The sequence below is a fragment of the Loxodonta africana genome, chromosome 22 (genome assembly GCF_030014295.1).
Source record: "Loxodonta africana isolate mLoxAfr1 chromosome 22, mLoxAfr1.hap2, whole genome shotgun sequence".
Lineage (NCBI taxonomy): Eukaryota > Metazoa > Chordata > Mammalia > Proboscidea > Elephantidae > Loxodonta > Loxodonta africana.
Genome location: NC_087363.1, coordinates 35,982,912 through 36,004,481, shown reverse-complemented (window position 1 = coordinate 36,004,481; position 21,570 = coordinate 35,982,912). Strand labels below are relative to the sequence as shown.

The 21,570-nt window shown below is 41.0% G+C and overlaps 1 protein-coding gene across 1 annotated transcript in view; it reads right to left on the bottom strand.

Annotated features, from left to right (window-relative positions):
- Positions 1-1,203: 1,203 nt before the first annotated feature.
- Positions 1,204-21,570, bottom strand: part of CFAP92 (cilia and flagella associated protein 92 (putative)) — a 67,909-nt gene continuing 47,542 nt past the window's right edge. Inside the window, exons 10-14 of the mRNA XM_010590160.3 lie at positions 18,923-19,117; positions 16,573-16,870; positions 2,983-3,147; positions 2,215-2,412; positions 1,204-2,137 (exon numbers count right to left, since the gene is read on the bottom strand). Of these exons, the coding sequence (XP_010588462.3) occupies positions 1,985-2,137; positions 2,215-2,412; positions 2,983-3,147; positions 16,573-16,870; positions 18,923-19,117 (1,009 nt within the window). The 3' untranslated portion in view covers positions 1,204-1,984. The remainder of the gene's footprint in view (positions 2,138-2,214; positions 2,413-2,982; positions 3,148-16,572; positions 16,871-18,922; positions 19,118-21,570) is intronic.

Here is a 21,570-nt window from a genome sequence, read left to right as displayed (position 1 = left end):
ATTGTATGCTAACAGGCCTTTGCATTTCTCCAGACACCTTTGTGCCGTTATTTACAACATACACTGGTTTCCAGCATGCTAACACTGGCAGGCTTTCAGCTTTAGTCTGATTTGTAGGCGGTTTGGGGCTCTAAAAAGCCCATTTGTAGATGTTGCCTTGTGGTTGGAGGAGGAGGCGGCCAAGCTCTCAGTTTTTCCTCCAAAGTCATCTCTTCTTTTTTGTAATCCATGGGGTTGCTGGATATAAGCAAAGAGGAGGCTGGGAATGCTGACAGTGGAGCAGGCTTTTTGGGACTGAAGGATGCTGAGCACTGTGCAAAGGCTTTGGTAACTCATCTTAAGAAAAGGGAAATTTACAAATATGATGACTTTGGAAATAACTTTCCAGTGAAACCCAAGTATTTTGTTAACTAGTAATAAATGATTGGAGTGAGGCATTTTGCACAAAATGGAGAGTAATGTCATTATTCTGGACAGTGCCAGGGACAGGAAGCTGCATGGAGCTCCTTGCTGAGGTTCCTTTGTACAGTGAACAGTCCTCTGGACGGGGGGCTTCACTGTAGGCCTTGGTGGCCTGTAAGACCCTGTGAGCAGCTGTTTCTCTTTTCATCCAGCTGAGTTTAAAAGGCCTCAGCACCTTTTAAAGTCTCCTTTTCTTACGTGCAGTTTCTCAGTTTTTTCTAAATATTTTGGGGAGAGGGGAGACCCTGGCATGAATTTGTTATATATTTTCAGCAATATGCACAGGTGCCTGAGATGCCCAGGGAAGTTTTGCTGAAAAGGCCTCTAGTGATGCCCACTCAGAAGGACTCTTGCCAGTGAGGCAAGCCTTGCATTCCTGGTAGACGGTTGTCTTAACTGGAGCCTTCCTCAAGAGCCACAGCGCTAACTCTGTGCCTGGGATGCATAGGCAGATAGCAGGAGCTTTTATTCATGCAGCCCTAGAAGTTCTACGGCCTATTCTGGAGGGAGGGAGCAAATCCTATCAAGTGGAAAAACTGAAATTTTAACAACTTGTTAGCACTTCCTTCTGTTTCATGGAGCTTTTACCAGCTGTCCCCAGGAGTCAGGGAAGAAAAGAAATTCATCTTGTTTGTCTGATCTACTCTTCTGGGAAAGGTTTCTGTGGTAAACCTTGTTGCTAGATAAACTCATCCCTTCCTTCCTTCCTGAACAAAGGCTGGCTCTGTTAACCAACAAAGTTGGGTTCTGTATCGGTCTATAAATGATTTTGAGCTCAGTCTTCATAAACGGACAGATGAAGAGGGAAAAAAAGAAGACTCAGAGGGGTTGGTGTAGCAAGACCCATGCTTCCAGTCTCCCACCCTCCAGCCCACAGATGGAGAACAGGCAGCATCTTGGAGCTGGAAGGGTGTTAGAAGTTCCCGGGGAAGCTCAGAGCCTCTGAACCCCAGCTGCTGGCCTGGGCATTCAGAGGGAAGTCATGGGTAACACAGTGTTGAAGTTCAAAGGCCTTTAAACATTCTCCAACTCCCCATTTTATAGATAAAATAGGCCCAAAGCAGTGAAAGGACTTGCCCAAAATCAGAGCAAGTTAGTGTTTTACCTGGGACTAGAATCCAGGAATGAGCCCTGGTGATGCAGTGGTTAAGCGCTCAGCTGCTAACTGAAAGGTCTGCGGTTCAAACCCATAACCCATTCCACTGGAGAAAGATGTGGCCGTCTGCTTCCATAAAGATGACAGCCTTGGAAACCCTGTGGGGCAGTTCTACTCTGTCCTATATAGGGTTGCTATGAGTCAGAATCGATTCAATTGCAAGGGGTAAGAATCCAGGTCTCCTGAGCTCCAGCCCATCATTCAGCCTGTTATATCATGCCTGTTCTTAACCTGGATTTCCCAACACAGAAAGTTCATATATCTAAAACAAAGTGGATACTTCTGGAAACTCAAAGTGGCACTGAGTTCCTGCCTGCCAACAGCATCAGGAGGCTCAGCTTTGCAAAGATCTTGTCCGTTACCTGTTTAGGGCTTCAGTGCTGAAGAAGAGGGCAGCTTGAGGAAAGGGGGAGGCTTCTTGTACAGATCAAAATCCATGTGGCGCTGGGCCCAGCCCCAGCTCTTCCGGTCCAACACAGGCTCCAGCACATTAGCATACAGTGCATTTTCCTTCCACTCCTAAATTGGGGGGATAAGTTAGGGGGAAGGAGGTCCCTATGGGCACCCCACCTGATGCCCTGCTCATCCCTGTGGACCTCATTTAGCTCTTCGGTTTGGCCAACGGGTGGCAGCCTGGGGTGATGGCTGTGAAGACCCGGCACTTGAAATCCACTCGCAGTGAGCCAGGCCTGGCGGGATTTCTTCTCGGCTTTCTTCTGCTCTGCCTCCCAGTCGTAAGGCTCCACCATGGCTGAGAGGTAGTCCTGTGAGTATGTGAACCTTTTCCTTGGCTCCTGAAAAAGAGGGGGCAAACAGATCTGGATTGAAGGGCAGGCAGCAGGCTTGGATAGGGTTGACTGGTCATCAGGTTTCCAAGTAGGTATCATAGACAACTGGGGACATAATGACAGTTCCTGACCATATAAATTGTGCATTCAGATTATCTGAACTATGCAACCATATGAGGGTCATATTGTCCCCTTTTATGAAAGATTGATTTTCTAAAGTTCATGTATATGTGTTAGAAGCCCAAGGCAAGCCTTTTCCACCTGGACAGTGACAGCTGCCTTTTATGAGCAGCAACAACCTCACTACAGGTAAGGAACCTGCAATGGTTTTCACCTATGTATATCTGAGTGTATGTTGAGGATCTCTTTAGCTAACCCTTGGGCCTCTCTCCCATCTCCTGATCCACTCCCTGTCTTCTTCCCCTGTCTGGATGGTTTTCTTCTGCACACCTGAGATTCCAACCTGCTGACTTCCAGGTTGTTCAAAGAGAGAAGAGCTCATTGATTAGCCAACTGCCGTTATTCTGTCTGAAGTGTAAGCATTTCACTGTTTTCCACTCTGGGCCTCTTGCTCACCTTGGCCATCTCTCGATATAGCTCCTTCTTGGCAAGCTCTGTGGAATTTAGGGCCTGAATACTATAGTTGTAGACAGCTTCTTTGACAGGGGCTGAAATTCTAATCACCTTCACCACAGACTTCAGAGGCTTCTTGCTGACCTGATAGGCTCCTGCAATATTTTTCTGAAGAAAAAGATGCCAGTCATTACCACACAAAGCCTCATCACCACCGACTACCAGTTTGTATTCAATGAAATCTCCTCTGGGACGTAGTCGTGCTACAGGAATGATTCTTGAATTCAGGAATTGATGCTATTAATTCATCATTGAGTCTGGACAAAAGGGGCCATCTAGTTCGGCCTCTCACTATCCAAAATGGGTTTCAGAGGCCCAAAAAGGAGCATTTGAGAGTTGTCTAAGGTCACAGAAAGGAATCACAGGTCACCTGGCCACTTTGCTTCTACCTACCATTAGAGCCATGAAACAAGATGACCTGTCAGCTTCCTTTGTGAATGAAAATGACAGGGAAGAGATAAAAGATACAACATAGGAATGCAGAGAAAGGCTCTAGAGCCCATAAAAGGGAGAAGGAGGAAGAGTTGACCACTCTAAATTGTTAAGCACACTTCATTGCCTATTAAACCTTCAGCAGAATTACCATCTTTGCTATGAAACACACAGAGCAATTCTTAGCTCGAGATGGTGACTTTAACCCACATGTTAACTATCTCTTTAGGCCAAACCCCAATGACTTGACATTGGAATTCTTGAAGAATTTCTGAAGACAGTGCAGAAGCAGTCAGTTAATTAATCTGTGATTCACATACAGAAGAGAAAAGGCTGTCTAGGCAACAAGACCCCTGTGGCTTGGAGCAGCAGGGGCTGAAGGCAAAGGCAGCCATGGGTCACCGGATGAAGACAAAGCCCAGACCTTTGAGCTCCTTCAAGGACAGAAGACATGTAGAGCTGGGATCCTGCCATGGCCCACGCATGACTTAAATCAGTATTTTCTAGTGAGAGGATTGGTCTAAATTACTCAGTCTGCCATTATTCAGAAGTGCTCCCTCCAAACCTTAGAGCTGGTGGATTATAACCTAGGGAGATAGATTCTGTCCATGCTACTGCTTCTTGAGAGTTTAAAGTTGAAATTCTTTTAAACTCTCAAGTTGCTTGGTGGAGTGAAAGCAAACGGGAGTGGTCAGTAGTTGTTCTGGATGCCTGAAAGTCTCTGCCCTGGGGCTGATACCTGCAGGGAAATTTGGACTCATAGCCAAAGTAACTAGATGCCAGAAAAGTATGTCCACTATTAAAAAAACACCACAAACTGGACAACTGAAGCAAAATTTTTCAGGGAAAGAACAAGAATTTAGGATAAATATAATAATCATTCTTAAACGATATAAGTAAAGGTATATTACTAATATAGCAGAAGCAAGACCAAAGAAAAATACAGTGAAACCTGTGAAAGCTGGAACTTGACAAGACTGCCTTTTTTTTCTGAGTCTTGTTTTGGCAGAGTGAAGTCTTAACACTTTTTCTATCACTTCTTTTAGTGGAAAATATTTGAGTTTTCCTTCTCTAACACATATCTGCCTTACACAGATTCCAGATTTCACAGGTTTTATTGTATTAGGTATAAAAATTTAAGTCAAAACAAAGAACACAAGTAAATGAGATACACTGCAGAAGTGATACAACTTAGAATGAATTAGTGAATGGAAAGATCAGATTGATACATGCACCCAAAAGACAGCCCTGGATAAAACAATAAAATAAGAAAACCTAAGAGTATAGAGGACGGAAAAAGAAGTCACGACATCCAAATAATAGATGCCCCAAAAGGAGAGGAAAATGAGACTAGGAAAATTTAAAGAAAAAATGAGTGTCAAAAAGAATAGATAAGGAAAAACCCAAGCCTGGACACATTAGTGAGATTTAAGACAACAAAGGCAAGGATAACTTTTGAAAACGTCCAGAGGAAAAGAACGGACCCCATTTATAAAGGAAAAAGTATCAGACTATCCTCAACAGCAACACTAAACAAGAAGATTTGAAGTAAAAGAACTTGAGCCTATAACTTTATACCCAACCAAACTGTCCATTTAATTGTGAGGTCATACCCCCAGGTTTACAAGGCCTTAGAAGGTTTAGCACAAAGATTATCGTTTAAAAATGTTGGAAGAAAATTCTAAATAGAGGAGGAAAATCCAGGAGGATTTAGACAGAGTTAGTAAGTAAGGGTGTCTAGAGTTAGCAAGTTTTCTTTTCTAAAAAGGACCAGGAGAAAATGAAGTATAACAACCTAGAATGGAAAATCTAGAGACTATTAAAAGGATAGTGGGGCATGGATAAGGAAAACAAAAGTGTTCTATGTGTGTTTTAAGGAAAATTAATGTCAATCATAAAACTTAAGAATTCAGTAGGAACATATAAAAATGAATTTGGTAACATTGTAGAAACAAATAAAATGTAATTTTTAAGTCAGCAGAAGAAAACTTGATCTATTCAAGGACAGGAAAGGAGGGGTTTCAAAGAAAATGAGATTTGTAATTACTAATCTAACAGTAATTACAGTAAATGCATTAAAATTGCAGTTAAAGCTCAGATTGGATTTGCTTTTTAAGCAAACAATAGGCTATATATCTAAAACACTTTAAATTAAAAACATAGACTGTAATTAAAGGGAAGAAAAAGATACACTAGACAAAAGGAGACCAAAAATCAGACTAAATCAAAAAAAGCTGGAATGGTATTTGTCTTAGTTATCTAGTGCTGCTATAACAGAAATACCACAAGTGGATGGCTTTAACAAAGAGAAATTCATTCTCTCACAGTCTAAGAAGTTAGAAGTCTGAATTCAGGATGCCAGCTGCAGGGGAAGGCTTTCTCTGTTAGCTCTGGATGAAAGTCTTGTCATCTGTCTTCCTCGATTAAGGAGCTTCTCGATGCAGAGACCCCAGGTCCAAAGGACACACTATTCTCCTTGCTCTTGTTTTGAGGTGGTACGAGGTCCCCCTGTCTCTCTGCTTGCTTCTCTCTTTTATATCTCAAAAGAGATTGGCCTAAAACATAATCTAATCTTGTAGATTGAGTCCTGCCTCAACGTAACTGCTGCTGATCCCACCTCATTAACATCATGAAACCAGAAAATCCACTGCCATTGAGTCAGTTCCAACTCCTAGCAGCCCTGTGGGGCAGGGTGGAACTGCCTCATAGGGTTTCCAAAGAGCAGATTGTGAATTTGAACTGCCAACCTTTTTTGGTTAGCAGCCAAAGCTCTTAATCACTGTGCCATCAGGTCTCCCATTAGTATCATAGAGGTAGAATTTACAACATGTAGGAAAATAACACCATGAGACAAAATGGTGGACAATCACACAATACTGGAAATCATGGACTAGCCAAGTTGACACAGATTTTTAGGGAACACAATTCAATCCATGACAGCATTCTTAATAATCTGACAAAAGAGTTCAAATAAAAATCTATCATAAGGTGTGCGACAGACACAAAATGTGGACGAGGAAACTCTAGGGGTCAGTCTTCCCACCAAAACAATTGAACTGGAAATAGCGATTGGAATCAACTGTTTTGCAACTCTGGAGCCTGATCAGACACTTATACCAAACAGGGAAGTGCCTGATGAAGGCAGAGGCTGCTGATCTTTCCTAGGTGAGCCAGATGCACCAACTGGGTATCATCTCCATTGCTCAGCCCCACAAAGGTGATAGGAGTAGCAGCCCACATTCCTAAAGCAGCTGGCTGGTACCAGGGCAGACAGAGGAAACCTTGTCCTCCAAGATTTTAGGGTTGTACAGTCTACATATTTGGGTTGGTCTGGTGGTGCCCTGAGGGATCCGTGCAGACAACTGCTGTAATTTCAGCCCTCTCACAGCACTGGCTTCTGCTGGCTATGCCAGCATTAAATGGCTAGTGGTGTGTGTGAGAGAGAGAAACCCATCAGGCTACTGAGTGGTTACAAAGATAACAAATTTCAGTGACTACACCCAATATTTCAAAAATAGTTTGGAAAAGTCCCTGAACAAACAGGCAGCTGCATCCTTCATTAAGTAACAACAGCAATCCTTGAAGAGTGGGAGAATCAGATTTACAGAGGTACCACATTATAATACCCAGAATGTGCAGTTCTCAAAAAAAAATTGCAAAACATATAAAGAAACAGAAAAGTATGAACCATTCATAGGAAAGAAAATTTGACAGAAATCATTCCCAAGGAAGCCCAGATGTTGGAATTACTAGTAAAAGACATTAAATCAAGGTCAGCTCAGTTGGACTGGACCAAAAGCAAAGAAGTTTCTGGGATAAAATGAATGCTTCAAAGGTCAGCGGAGCAAGGGCGGGGTTTGGGGACCATGGTTTAAGTTGACTTCTAAGTCAATTGGCAAAATAATTCTATTATGAAAACATTCTGCATCCCACTTTGAAATGTGGCGTCTGGGGTCTTAAATGCTAACAAGCGGCCATCTAAGATGCATCAATTGGTCTCAACCCACCTGGAGCAAAGGAGAATGAAGAACACCAAGGTCACACGACAACTAAGAGCCCAAGAGACAGAAAGGGCCACATGAACCAGAGACCTACATCATCCTGAGACCAGAAGAACTAGTTGGTGCCTGGCCACAATCGACGACTGCCCTGACAGGGAGCACGACAGAGAACCCCTGAGGGAGCAGGAGGTCAGTGGGATGCAGACCCCAAATTCTTATAAAAAGACCATACTTAATGGTCTGACTGAGACTAGAGGAATCCCGGCGGCCATGCTCCCCAAACCTTCTGTTGGCCCAGGACAGGAACCATTCCCGAAGACCATTCATCAGACATGAAAGGGACTGGTCAGCGGGGGGGAGAGAGATGCTGATGAAGAGTGAGCTAATTATATCAGGTGGACACTTGCGATTGTGTTGGCATCTCCTGTCTGGAGGGGGAATGGGAGGATAGAGAGAGTGGGAAGCTGGCAAAATTGTCACGAAAGGAGAGACTGGAAGGGCTGACTCATTAGGGGGAGAGAAGTGGGAGTATGGAGTAAGATGTATGTAAACTTATATGTGACAGACTGACTTGATTTGTAAACGTTCACTTGAAGCTCAATAAAAGTTAATTAAAAAAAAGACATTAAATCAACTATCTTAAATGTGCTCAATTAGCTTAAGGAAACCATGGACAAGGGACTAAAGAAAGTTGGGAAAACAATGCATGAGCAAGATAAGAATATCGATAAAGGGAAATCATTAAAAGGAATCAAGGAGAAATTCTGGAGCTCAAAAGTACAAAAACTGAAACGGACAATTCACTAGGGAGGTTCAACAGCAGATTAGACCAGACAAAAGAAAGGATGGACAAATCTGAAGATAAGACAATTGAAATTATTGTCTGAGGAGCAGAAAGAAAAAATTGAAAAATGAACAGAGCCTGGGAGACTCTTGTGGGACAACATCAAGTGAGCCAGCATAAGCATCATTGGAGTCCCAGGAGAAGAGAAAGTAAAGGGGGCAGAAAAAAATATTTGAAGAAATATTGGCCAAAACTTCCCAAATCTGATGAAAGACAAGAATATATACATTCAAGAAGTTCAGTGAACTCAAAACAGGATAAACTGAAAAGAGATTCACACTGAGACACATTATAGCCAACTTGTAAAACAAACAAAAAAGAGAATCTTGAAACCATCATGAGAGAAGCAAATTGTCACATACAAGGGATCCTTAATAAGATTAACAGCTGATTTCTCTTCAGGAACCATGGAGACAGTGGAATGACATTTAAAGTACAAAAAAAAAAAAGTCAAGAATTTCCAGCAAAACTGTTCTTTGAAAATGAAGAAATTTAAGATATTCCCTGTAAACAAAAGCTGAACAAGTTCATTACTAGGAAACCTGCCCTACAAGAAATAAAAAAGACACTAAATAGCAACTCAGAGCTATAAGAAAAAATAAAGAACAGTGATAAAATATGTAGATAAAAAAAACCAGCGTTGTACTTTTGATTTGTAACTCCTCTTTTTTTCATATATGATTTAAACAGCAAATGCATAAAACAATTATAAATCTATGTTAATGGGCACACAACATATAAAAATATAATTTATGACAATAATATAAATGGGGAAGAGACAGAGATGTATAGGGTCAGAGTGTATGTACACCATTATAACGTAGTATTATTCAGACTAGGTTGTTACAAGTTTAGGTGTTAATTGTAAAGACTAAGAAAATAACTAAAACATATACAGAAAAGGAAAGAAGGGAATCAAATGATATACTACAAAAATTCAACTGAGCACACAATAAATGGCACTAATGTAAGAACTGAGGAACAAAAAAACATAAGATACAGAAAACAACAAATTGCTAGATGGCAGAAGTAAGTTCTTATCGGTAATTAAATATAAATGGGCTAAACTGTCCTGTTAAAAGCAGAGATTAGGTAGACTGGATAAAAAATATCCATCTATATGCTGTTGACAAAAGACTCACTTTAGATAAAAAGACATAAAGAGGTTGAAAGTAAAGAGATGGAAAAAGATACTCCATGAAAATAGTAGCCAAAAGACAGCTGGAGTGGCTATATTAATATCAGACAAAATAGACTTTAAATCAAAAAGGGCTACAAGAGACAAAGGACATTATATATTGATAAAATGCTCCATCCCACAATAAGATATAATGATTGTAACCATATAAGCACCTAACAACAGAGTCCCAAAATATGTGAAGCAAAAATTGGCACACTTGAAGGGAAAAACAGACAATTTTACAATAATATTTGAAGACTTCAACACACCACTTTTAAGGATAGAGCAACCAGACAGAAGATTGATAAGGCAAGAGAGAACTTCAACAACATCATAAACCAATTAGACTTAACAGACATATACAGAACACTCCACACAACAACAGAAGAATACACGTGATCATCTCAGTAGATGCGGAGAATTTTTTAGTATTCAGCACCCCTCCATGATTAAAACAAACTTTTAGTAGACTAGGAATAGAAAGAACATTTCCTGATCTGATAAAGGGTTTCTATAAAAACGTACACCAAATATCAGAATAGTGAAATATTGAAAACACTGAGATCAGCAACAAAACAAAGTTATTATCACTGCATTTTCAACATTTTACCAGAGCCCTGACCAGTGAAAAGGAAAACATTAAGAGTTATAGAAATGTTCTGTATCTTGATTCAAGTAATGGCTTCACGGGTATGCACATAAATAAAAATGAATAAGGCTGTACACTTAAGATTTGTGCATTGTATTATATTTAATGTATACATCAAAAAATTATTACCAGAGATAAAAAGAGGCCTATCATAGTTACAAAATGATCAGTCAAATCAACAGGAAGATAAAACATTCCTAAATTTGTATCTAAAACATAGCCTCAACATATATAAAGCAAAAAAAAGATCCACCTAAGAGAAAGAGACAACTCCATAATCATATTTGCAGATTTTAACAGACTTCCCCTAGTAACTCTAAGGAGAAATAGGTCTTAAAGATCAGTAAGGATACAGAAGATACGAAACCACAATACAGTTGATGTAATTTACATATAGAGAAGAATTAATACCTTTGAATCATGGTGTTGGTGAAGAATATTGAATGTACTGTGGACTGCCAGAAGAATGAACAAATCTCTCTTGAAAGTACAGCCAGAATGCTCCTTAGAAGCAAGGATGGCGAGACTTCGTCCCACATACTTTGGACATGTTATCAGGAGGGACATGTCCCTAGAGAAGGACACCATACTTGGTAAAGTAGAGGGTCAGTGAAAAAGTGGAAGACCTTCAACGAGATGGATTGACACAGTGGCTCTAACAGTGGGCTCAAGCATAACAACAATCATGAGGATAGTGCAGGACCAGGCAGTGTTTTTGTTCTGTTGTACGTAAGGTCGCTATGAGTCAGAAACGACTCAGTGACACCTAATGACAGCGGTACTTCAACAACCACAGAATACACATTTTTTTTAAGTGCACTGGAACATTTACTAAAATTGACATATGTTGGGCCATAAAGCAAATCTCAACAAAGGATAGAAATTATACAAAATATATTCTCTGATGACCGTGAAGTTAAACAATATATTATTAAATAATCCATGGATCAAAGAAGAAATTAAAGCAAATTGGAAAATGTATTAACTGATAATGAAAATATACAAAAGCCTGTGGGGATGTACCTAACTTAATAGGAAATTTATGGCAAACATGCATATATTATAAAATGTTACAAACCAATGATCTAGGCATCATCTGAAGAAGTTAGAAAAAGAACAGCAAATAAAATCCAAAGATAGTAGAAAGAAGGAAATGAGTAAGAGCAAAAACAAAAATAAAATAGAAAATGATTATATAGTAGTGGAAATCAAAACATTTGGTTCTTTAAAGAGAATAATTCATAAATCCTGAGGAAGACTGATGAAGAAAGAAGACAAAGCACGATATTAGAAGTTGAAAGGGGGACATCACCACAGATTCTGTAAAAGAGGATATTAGAAACCAGTTCATGCCAATAACTTAAAATTCAGATGAAATAAATTCCCAGAAAAATGCAACTCATAACTTAGCAAAACTGACACATTCTAATGGAGAAAATCTGAATGGTCTTATTTATTAAATAAACAATCCGTAATTTAAAAGCCACAAAGAAAACTTAAGGTCCAGATCACTTCACTGGCAAATTCTTCCAAATATTTAAAGAACACCGATCTTACATAAATTCTTTCCGAGAAGGAACACCTCCCAAAGCACTGTATCAGGCCAATCTTAACTTCAAACCAAAACCTAACATAACTATTACAAGAATGGAAAATTATGTGGCAGTCCCTTTTATGGATATAGGTGCATGTATCTCTCTGTTGTTTTTCTATTCTCTATTTCATTTGTCTTCACTCTAATCTTTATTATTTCTGTCTGCTGGGTTCGGGTTTATTTTGCTCTTCTTTTTCTAGTTCCTTAAGATGTACAGTTAAGTTACTGATAAGAGATTTTCTTCTCTTTTTAATCTGCATATTTATAGCTATAAATTTCCCTGAGAATTTTATGGAAATTTAGAACATCAGCAAATCAATTAAAGCTATATATGAGAAGAATAATAAACCAAGTTGTATTCTGAGAATTCAAGGCTGATATAATACTTGAAAATCACCACATTAACAGAATAAAGGAGAAATCTCACATGCACATATAACATTCTCCAGGACAGACCATATGTTAGGCCACAAAACAAGTCTTAATAAATTTAAAAAGATTAAATCATAAAAAGTATCTTCTGACCACAATAGAATGAAACTAGAAACCAATAACAAAAGGAAAACTAATAAAAATAAAGATATAAGGTACCTTGAAATAAATCTAATAAATGACATAAGACTTTAATGAAAAATAATATAAGCATTATTGAAAGGCACTGTTGTTGTTGTTAGGTGCCATCAAGTTGGTTCCAACTCATATATCGACCCTATGCACAACAGAACGAAACACTGCCTAGTCCTGAGCCATCCTTACAATCGTTGTTATGCTTGAGCTCATTGTTGCAGCCACTGTGTCAGTCCACCTCGTTGAGGGTCTTCCTCTTTTCCGCTGACCTTGTACTCTGCCAAGCATGATGTCCTTCTCCAGGGACTGATCCCTCCTGACAACATGTCCAAAGTATGTAGAATGCAGTCTTGCCATCCTTGCCTCTAAGGAGCATTCTGGCTGTACTTCTAAGACAGATTTGTTCGTTCTTTTGGCAGTCCATGGTATATTCAATATTCTTCACCAACACCACAATTCAAAGGCATCAGTTCTTTGGTCTTCCTTATTCATTGTCCAGCTTTCACATGCATATGAGGCGATTGAAAATACCATGGCTTGGGTCAGGCACACCTTTGTCTTCAAGGTGACATCTTTGCTGTTCAACACTTTATAGAGGTCCTTTGCAGCAGATTTACCCAATGCAATGAGTCTTTTGATTTCTTGATTGCTGGTTCCATGGCTGTTGATTGTGGATCCAAGTAAAATGAAATCTTTGACAACTTCAATCTTTTCTCCATTTATCACGATGTTGCTCATTGGTCCAGTTGTGAGGATTTTTGTTTTCTTTATGTTGAGGTGCAATCCATACTGAAGGCTGTAGTCTTTGATCTTCATTAGTAAGTGCTTCAAATCCTCTTCACTTTCAGCAAGCAAGGTTGTGTCATCTGTATAATGCAGGTTGTTAAGGAGTCTTCCTCCAATCCTGATGCCCTGTTCCTCTTCATATAGTCCAGCTTCTCAGATTATTTGCTCAGCATACAGACTGAATAAGTGTGGTGAAAGAATGCAACCTTGATGCACACCTTTCCTGACTTTAAACCAGTCAGTGTTCCCTTGTTCTGTCCAAACAGCTGCCTCTTGATCTATGTAAAGGTTCCTCATGAGCACAATTAAGTGTTCTGGAATTCCCATTCTTCACAATGTTATCCATAATTTGTTATGATCCACACAGTTGAATGCCTTTGCATAGTCAATAAAACACAGGTAAACATCCTTCTGGTATTCTCTGCTTTCACCCAGGATCCATCTGACATCAGCAATGATATCCCTGGTTCCATATCCTCTTCTGAAACTGGCCTGAATTTCTGGCAGTTCCCTGTCGATATACTGCTGCAGCCGTTTTTGAATGATCTTCAGCAAAATTTTACTTGCGTGTGATATATTAATGATATTGTTCTATAATTTCCATATTCGATTGGATCACCTTTCTTGGGAATAGGCATAAATATGGATCTTTTTCCGTATTTCTTGGCATAGACGAGTGAGCACCTCCAGCGCTGCATCTGTTCGTTGAAATATCTCAGTTGATATTCCATCAATTCCTGGAGGCTTGTTTATCGCCAGTGCCTTCAGAGCAGCTTGGACTTCTTCCTTCAGTACCATCGGTTCCTGATCATATGCCACCTCTTGAAATGGTTGAACATCGACTAATTCTCTTTGGTATAATGACTCTGTATTCCTTCCATCTCATTTGATGCTTCCTGTGTTGTTTAATATTTTCCCCATGGAATCCTTCACTATTGCAACTCGAGGCTTGAATTTTTTCTTCAGTTCTTTCAGCTTGAGAAACTCCGAACGTGTTCTTCCCTTTTGGTTTTCCATCTCCAGCTCTTTGCTCATGTCATTATAATACTTTATTTTGTCTTCTCGAGCTGCCCTTTGAAATCTTCAGTTCTTTTACTTCATCAATTCTTCTTTTGCTTTAGCTGCTCAACATTCGAGAGCAAGTTTCAGAGTCTCCTCTGACATCTGTCTTGGTCTTTTCTTTCTTTCCTGTCTTTTCAATGACCTCTTGCTTTCTTCATGTATGATGTCCTTGATGTCATTCCACAACTTGTCTGGTCTTCAGTCACTAGTGTTCAACGCATCAAATCTGTTCTTCAGATGGTCTCTAAATTCAGGTGGGGTATACTCGTCATATTTTGGCTCTCGTGGACTTGCTCTGATTTTCTTCAGTTTCAGCTTGAACTTGCATATGAGCAATTGATGGTCTGTTCCACAGTCAGCCTCTGGCCTTGTTCTGACTGATGATATTAAGCTTTTCCATCGTCTCTTTCCACAGATGTAGCCAGTTTGATTTCTGTGTGTTCCATCTGGCAAGGTCCATGTGTATAAAAAAAAAAATAGTCGCCGTTTATGTTGGTGAAAGAAGGTATTTGCAATGAAGAAGTCATTGGTCTTGCAAAATTCTATCGTTCGATCTCCGGCATTGTTTCTGTCACCAAGGCCATATCTTCCAACTACTGATTCTTCTTCTTTGTTTCCAACTTTCACATTCCAATTGCCAGTAATTATCAATGCATCTTAATTGCATGTTCGATCAATGTCAGACTGCAGCAGCTGATGAAAATCTTCTATTTCTTCATCTTTGGCCCTAGTGGTTGGTGCATAAATTTGAATAATAGTTGTATTAACTGGTCTTCCTTGTAGGCGTATGGATATTATCCTATCACTGACAGCACTGTACTTAGGGATAGATCTTGAAACATTGTTTTTGACGATGAACGCAACACCATTCCTCTTCAAGTTGTCATTCCCAACATAGTAGCCTGTATGATTGTCTGATTCAAAATGGCCAATACCAGTCCATTTCAGTTCACTAATGCCTAGGATATTGATGTTTATGCATTTCATCTCATTTTTGACGATTTCCAATTTTCCTAGATTCATAGTTTGCACATTCCAGGTTCTGATTATTAATGAATGTTTGCAGCTGTTTCTTCTCATTTTGAGTCACGCCACATCAGCAAATGAAGGTCCCAAAAGCTTTTTTCCACCCACGTCATTAAGGTGGACTCTACTTTGAGGAGGCAGCTTTTCCCCAGTCATCTTTTGAGTGCCTTCCAACCGGGGGGCTTATCTTCCAGCACTATATCAGGCAATGTTCCGCTGCTATTCATAAGGTTTTCACTGGCTAATGCTTTTCAGAAGTAGACTGCCAGGTCCTTCTTCCTAGCCTGTCTTAGTCTGGAAGCTCAGCTGAAACATGTCCTCCATGGGTGACCTTGCTGGTATCTGAATACCGGTGGCATAGCTTCCAGCATCACAGCAACACGGAAGCCCCTGGAGTATGACAAACTGACAGACACGTGGGGGTGAAAGATATTAGCCAACCCAAAACCAAACCCACCACCATGAAGTCAATTCTGACTCAACAATCCTTTAGGACACAGTGTAACTGCCCCATAGGGTTTCCAAGGCTGTAAATCTTTACCGACGCACACTGCCACATTTTTTCCATGGAGTGGCTGGTGGATTCAAATGGCCAACCTTTGGTTAGCAGCCAAGCACTTTAACCACTGTGTCACCAGGGCTCCTTGAAAGATACTAAAGAAGATCTAAATAAATGGAATCACCAGTTGTCATGGAGTCAATTCTGACTCATGGCAAACCCATGTGTGTCAGAGTAGAAATGTGCTCCGTACGGTTTTCAATCACTGAGCCTTCATAAAGAACACACACATACAAAGCTTTCAAGCTTGTAGGAGACTTTACTAAAGATTGGGAGAAGCAACTTAAATCACACCTTAGATGGCTGTGTTTTCAGTTGAGTCTTTTTTGGTTGGCAGAATGGTGAGGGAGGTTTTCCTTGGCCATTCAGCCCACATAGACCCAGCTGTCCATTGCCTTACCAACTTCTCCCTCTCCTTTTCTTCCCTGCCTCCTCATTCTCTCATGCAGATTAGTTTACTATTTCCCTGTGTTGCTTGGACATTTTATGACACCCATGCCCTTAACAACTTAGCAAGATGCTACATACACACATGATGGTTCTTTCTCTAAGATGAACTCTAGGACCATGGTAATGGTAATGTACACCTAAGAGCATTCCTTCTTACCTTTCAGGAAGGCTATGATAAGCCAGGCCTGGAAATGAAAGCTTCTGGCCTGGATCAGCCCTGTGCTTCTTGCCCATCTGGCCCAGTAAGAGAGCAGACAAGGGCCAGGGGCAGATGCCCAGCTCAAAAATTCAATATATGCCCTATATCTCTCACCAGGTGACTGGACAGCCCAGGTGGGACAAAAGCCTGGGGACCCTGATGCAAGGGAGGTGAGGATGCCCACCTGGATTACACTCATTTTATGGTCTTTATTTTTCAGCATCATGGCGGTCCGCCACTGCAGGTACTTCTCCTGGTGGGCCTGGATCTCAAAAGTGAGGGTAGACTTCCGACTTCGGAGGTCTTCAAGATTGGGGGCAGGATGAGGTGGTAGGGCCAATTGTTTTTCATCTGAAAGTTCTTCTTGTGAAATGGGCATCCCAAACTCTTGACTCAAACATTTGATCATGGCAGAGGAAGGCAACAGGTCTCTTGTGACCACATCCTTGAGCTTGGTGCTGTGATGACAGATGTAGTGAAGCCTGAAATACACAACAGCCACCCTGCTCAGTTCAGAGAGGTCAAGTAACTGCCACCAAGGTCACAGAGCTAGCAAATGAAGAGCCCAGACTCAAGGCTGATGACTCCAGAAAGGGGATGTAAAAGGGGCCCAGGAATGCCTCCTTGCCTCTCTTCCCCACACCCGCAAACTTAAAGGTCTCCCCACATTCTGCTGTAAATACTTTTACTGTGGCATTCTCTCACGCTTCTCACCAGCCCATGTCCCACCAGGGAACAGTGCCAAAGAGCTGGCAGCTGGATTATAGATCTTCGAGCCCCCTGCACCAGGAGAAGAATGGTATACGCATTGCCTCATTTCTTAACAAAGCTCAATGACTGAACAGTCATCCCTCCCCCTATCCAACCCACCCCCCCACCCCCAGCTCTGAAGACTACAGTCTAGAAGGGCAGCAATACTGAACTCACGTTGCCCAGGGCCTAGCATGCAGTAGGCATGTGATTGACACTGACGTTCTCCAGGAACACATGTTCAGGAATTGTAACTTGCGAGCTCGTTGTCTCAACTACTTCTGAAGTGTGGCCGGGAGGCAGATGCCTGTGGAACTTGGACTTGACCTCTTAGTGACTGAGTGACCTTGGCCTACTGCTTAATCTTTCTGAGCTTCTATTTCCTCATCTTTTAGAAAGGAATAAAACCATAATGTGGGCAACTACCTAGGATGCAATAAGCATTTAATAGTTCTCTTCCCTTTCTGTAATAGAATCCCTCAGCTACTTCCTGTCACCACCAGTCATGACCTAGTCCTCTGACTGGTCATTAAGGCTCTTGACCCGCAGATGCTCTGCGCCTCCCCACATGACTCTCTGCTGCCCAGCGCCCATGTGCCCTCCCTGACCTGGAGCCCCTGCCCTGCTGTTTTGGGATTCCCCAATCTGTGCTTGCCCAGTGCCTTGGCAGAGCTGAGGGTGGGATAAAAGGCACACCTTCTCAACCTTTCTCGCACTGTCTTCTTAATACATTCAGCAGGCACCAGCTGAGGGCTGACTCTGGGCCAGCTCTGCTGCTGGCTCTAAAAATACAAAGGTACAGTTTGCACCTCCAGCCTCCTCCCCAGCAGCGGGTGAACACCTGCTCGCTGCTTCTCCACACTCAGCCTTGAACCTCCTCAAAGGTTCCACTCGCTACTCCCCTTCCTTAGCGGCTCACCACGCCTGGTGCAGGCTGGCATGAGGTCCCAGTACACCCTACTGCACTTATTTTTTTGTGTGCCTCCCCTTCTAAACTGAGGCTCCCAGAGAGAGGGGACCCCCCCCCCCAGACGGATCTGATGTCTCTGGCGCTTCTAGAGGAGCAGACTGTTAGAGTGACTGTTTAACACATGAATGGAGGAGACAGACATGCAGGGGCAGGGCTCAGCAGAGGGCTCATTAATAGAAGGGAAGCATCACAGCTCACAGCCCATGGGAGTAGCAGCTTCCCAGGTGAGTTAGTGTGCACTGACATCCGAAGGCTGAGACAGCAGGTGGACAGAGGAAGGACTGGCATTTGAGCAGAAGAAACAGCACATCAAAGGTATGCAAGTACTGAAAGATGCTGATTTTTGGAGAAGGGCTTCCTGAGGAATGGGGAGGGAGGGCAGGACAGGGTATGTAGGATAAAGCAGACAGAAAGAGGAAATATTCAGTTGGGATAGGAAGCTTTGGTGGTTTGTCGATGGGTCCGGTCCTTCACCGCTTCCCCATCCCTCCGTCAGAAAGTGCATCTTGGCCAGTTGGTCACTCCGCAGGCTATTCTAGGGCATTCCCCAAGAAGAGCAGACAAAGTAGACTCATGACGTGTGTTTGATGCTTCTGAAACTATCTTGGAAGATCATGTGGAATAGTGGAAAAAGCTGGCTCTAGTGTTACCCTGAACTGAACTCCACCCCTGGCTCAGCTCCTTTGTGCATAAAGAATAATACAAACTACACCTCAGAGAGCCACTGTGTAGCCCACAGTGGATCTCACAAGGGTGGCCTGGCCAAGCAGACATCCAGCTGCCATCCACGGGGACAGCAGCTGAGCAGCCCCACCTGACCAGGGCCTGAAAGGCGTCCTGCGGCACCACGTTCCGGACATAGAGCTGGGAGTGCTTCATGAGGAGTGACAGAGGCTTGAAGAGGTGCACATGGTACAGGATGGTCTCCAGGTCTGCATAGAGGCGGTGATGGAACAAGAGCTGGGAGTTGTAGAGCACCTTGTATTTGCCATGTTCTGATTTGGGAATTCTGCAAGAGAAGGCCACAGTTAAGAGCCTTAACACTGGTATGCAGGTTCTTGGAACACTTTGGGTATGCTTCTTAGCTCTGTCTGGCAGGTAGAGGGAAATTTTTATGTATTTAAACTTCAACAAACGAGAAATACATTAATAACAAATACCACCTGGTAGATAAAAATCTTTCAAAACCAGGGACCTTGAAAGGGAGGTTGGCAGCAAAAATGTTGAAACCAGCCTTGTCCCACCATCCCCATCCCCTCCACGGCCACTTCCCTCCATATCCCCTCTCTGCCTCCTCCATCTCCCCCACCCTGGCACTCACACTTTGCACTCTGACATTGTCAACCTGGCTAAGTGTCTAAACATCCTGCCATTTTACTTCCCTGTGCTCGCTACATTGCTCCTTCTACACTTTGTTGAACCTGGTGACACTTTTTCTGCATGACACTGTTCAGGAAGCTGTGGTTTGGGACATTGTGAAGTGCCTGTTCAAGTCTTTTGCCCATTCTTTTACAGGGATGTTTTTACTGTTTTCTTATTGATTCATAGGATTTTTTTTTTATATATATTCACGATTCTAGCTCTTTGTCAGTTCTACATAAGGCAGATATATTTTTTTTTTTCTCAGTTTGTGGCTTGTCTTTTCATAATTTTCATGGTCTTTGAGGAACAGAAGTTATTGATGTTAATGTAGTCAAATGCGTTATCCTTTCCTTTATGCTTTGTTCTTATGTCTTGTTCAAGAAATCTCTTTCTGTTCTGGAGTTATGAACATGTTCTCCTGTATTAGCATCTAAAAGTTTTATAATTTTAGATTTTTTCTGGTGAAATCTGAATAACAGCAGATAATTGTAGTCTAGATAATTTACTGTGCCAATCCATTTCCTGGCTATGATAATGTACTATAGTTATGTAAGAGGTCACCATTGCAGGAAGCTGGGTAATGGGTACAAGGCCCTCTCTCTACTATTTGTGCAACTTAATGTGTGTCTATAATTACATCAAAATAAAAAGTTTTAAAAAATAAGCTTTTAATCTGCCTGGAATTGATTATTGTGACTTGTGTGAGCCAGCAAATTAGGGAACTCTCAGCAAATAAGGAATAGAATAGAACTTCCTCAAAATGATAAAGGAGATCTAAAAAACTACACTTAACATTGTCCTTAATGGGGAAAGACTGAATGTGTTATCCCAAAGACCAGAAACAAGGCAAGATATCTGCTATCACCACTCTTACACAAAATTGCACTGGAAGCACAATAAGGGAAAAAAAGGAAAGAAAGGCATACGTGGTATTAGACTGGAAAGAGAGAAACTCAGTTGTCCATATTTGCAGATGACATGATCATCAATGTAGAAAATTCCAAGGAGTCTACCACAAACCTCCTAGAACCAGTAATGAGTTCAGTGAGGGTGCAGGATACAAGATCAACGTATAAAAGTCAAGTGCATTTCTGTATACTAGCAATGAACACATAGAAACTGAAACTTAAAATACCATTTACAATCACTCAAAAAACCAAAATACTTAGATATAAATTGAATAAACATGTGTGGGACTTATATTCTGAAAACTACAAAATGCTGATGAAAGAAATCAAAGAATACCTAAATAAATGGAGAGACATACTGTGTTCATAGATTGGAAAATAACATACCAAAGATGTTGATTCTCCCCAAAATTATATATAGGTTCAACACAATTCTTATCAATATTCCATCAAGATGTTTTGTAGGTATATACAGCTTATTGTAAAATTTATATGAAAAGGCAAAGGAACAAGAAGAGCTAAAAGAATTTTGAAAAAGAATAAAGTGGAAGGAATCACTCTACCTAACTTTGATTTATCGTATAGCCACAGTAATCAAGATTGTGTAGTATTTGGCAAAGGGATAGACACATAGATGAGTGGAACAGATTAGAGAACTCAGAAATAGACCTTCACAATTACAGCCAACTGATTTTTGACAAAGGTGAAAAAGTAATTCCATAGAAAAAGGATATTATTTTCAAGAAATGGTGCTGTAGCAATTGAATATCCATAGACCAAAAAAAAAAAACCCTCAAACTAAAATTCCTTCTTTATATAAAAAAATAACTCAAAAGGAATCATAGATTTGAGTGTAAACCATAAAACTTTTAGGAAAAAATTTTGGGGACCTGGGTCTTAGACATAGCAAAAGCATGATCCATTAAAAAAAAAAAAAGATAAATTGGACTTCATCAAAATTTAACATTTTCGCTCTGGAAAAGACCCTGTTAACATGATGAAAAGATAAGCTACAAACTGGAAAAAAAAAATGTGAACCACATATCTGACAAGGCTGTAGAATATATGTCTAGAATATATAAAGAACTCACAAAACTCAATAGTAAAAAAAAAAAAAAACCAGAAAATTGGCAAAGGATATGAAGAGACATTTTACTGAAGAGAATATACGGGTGGCAAATAAACACATGAA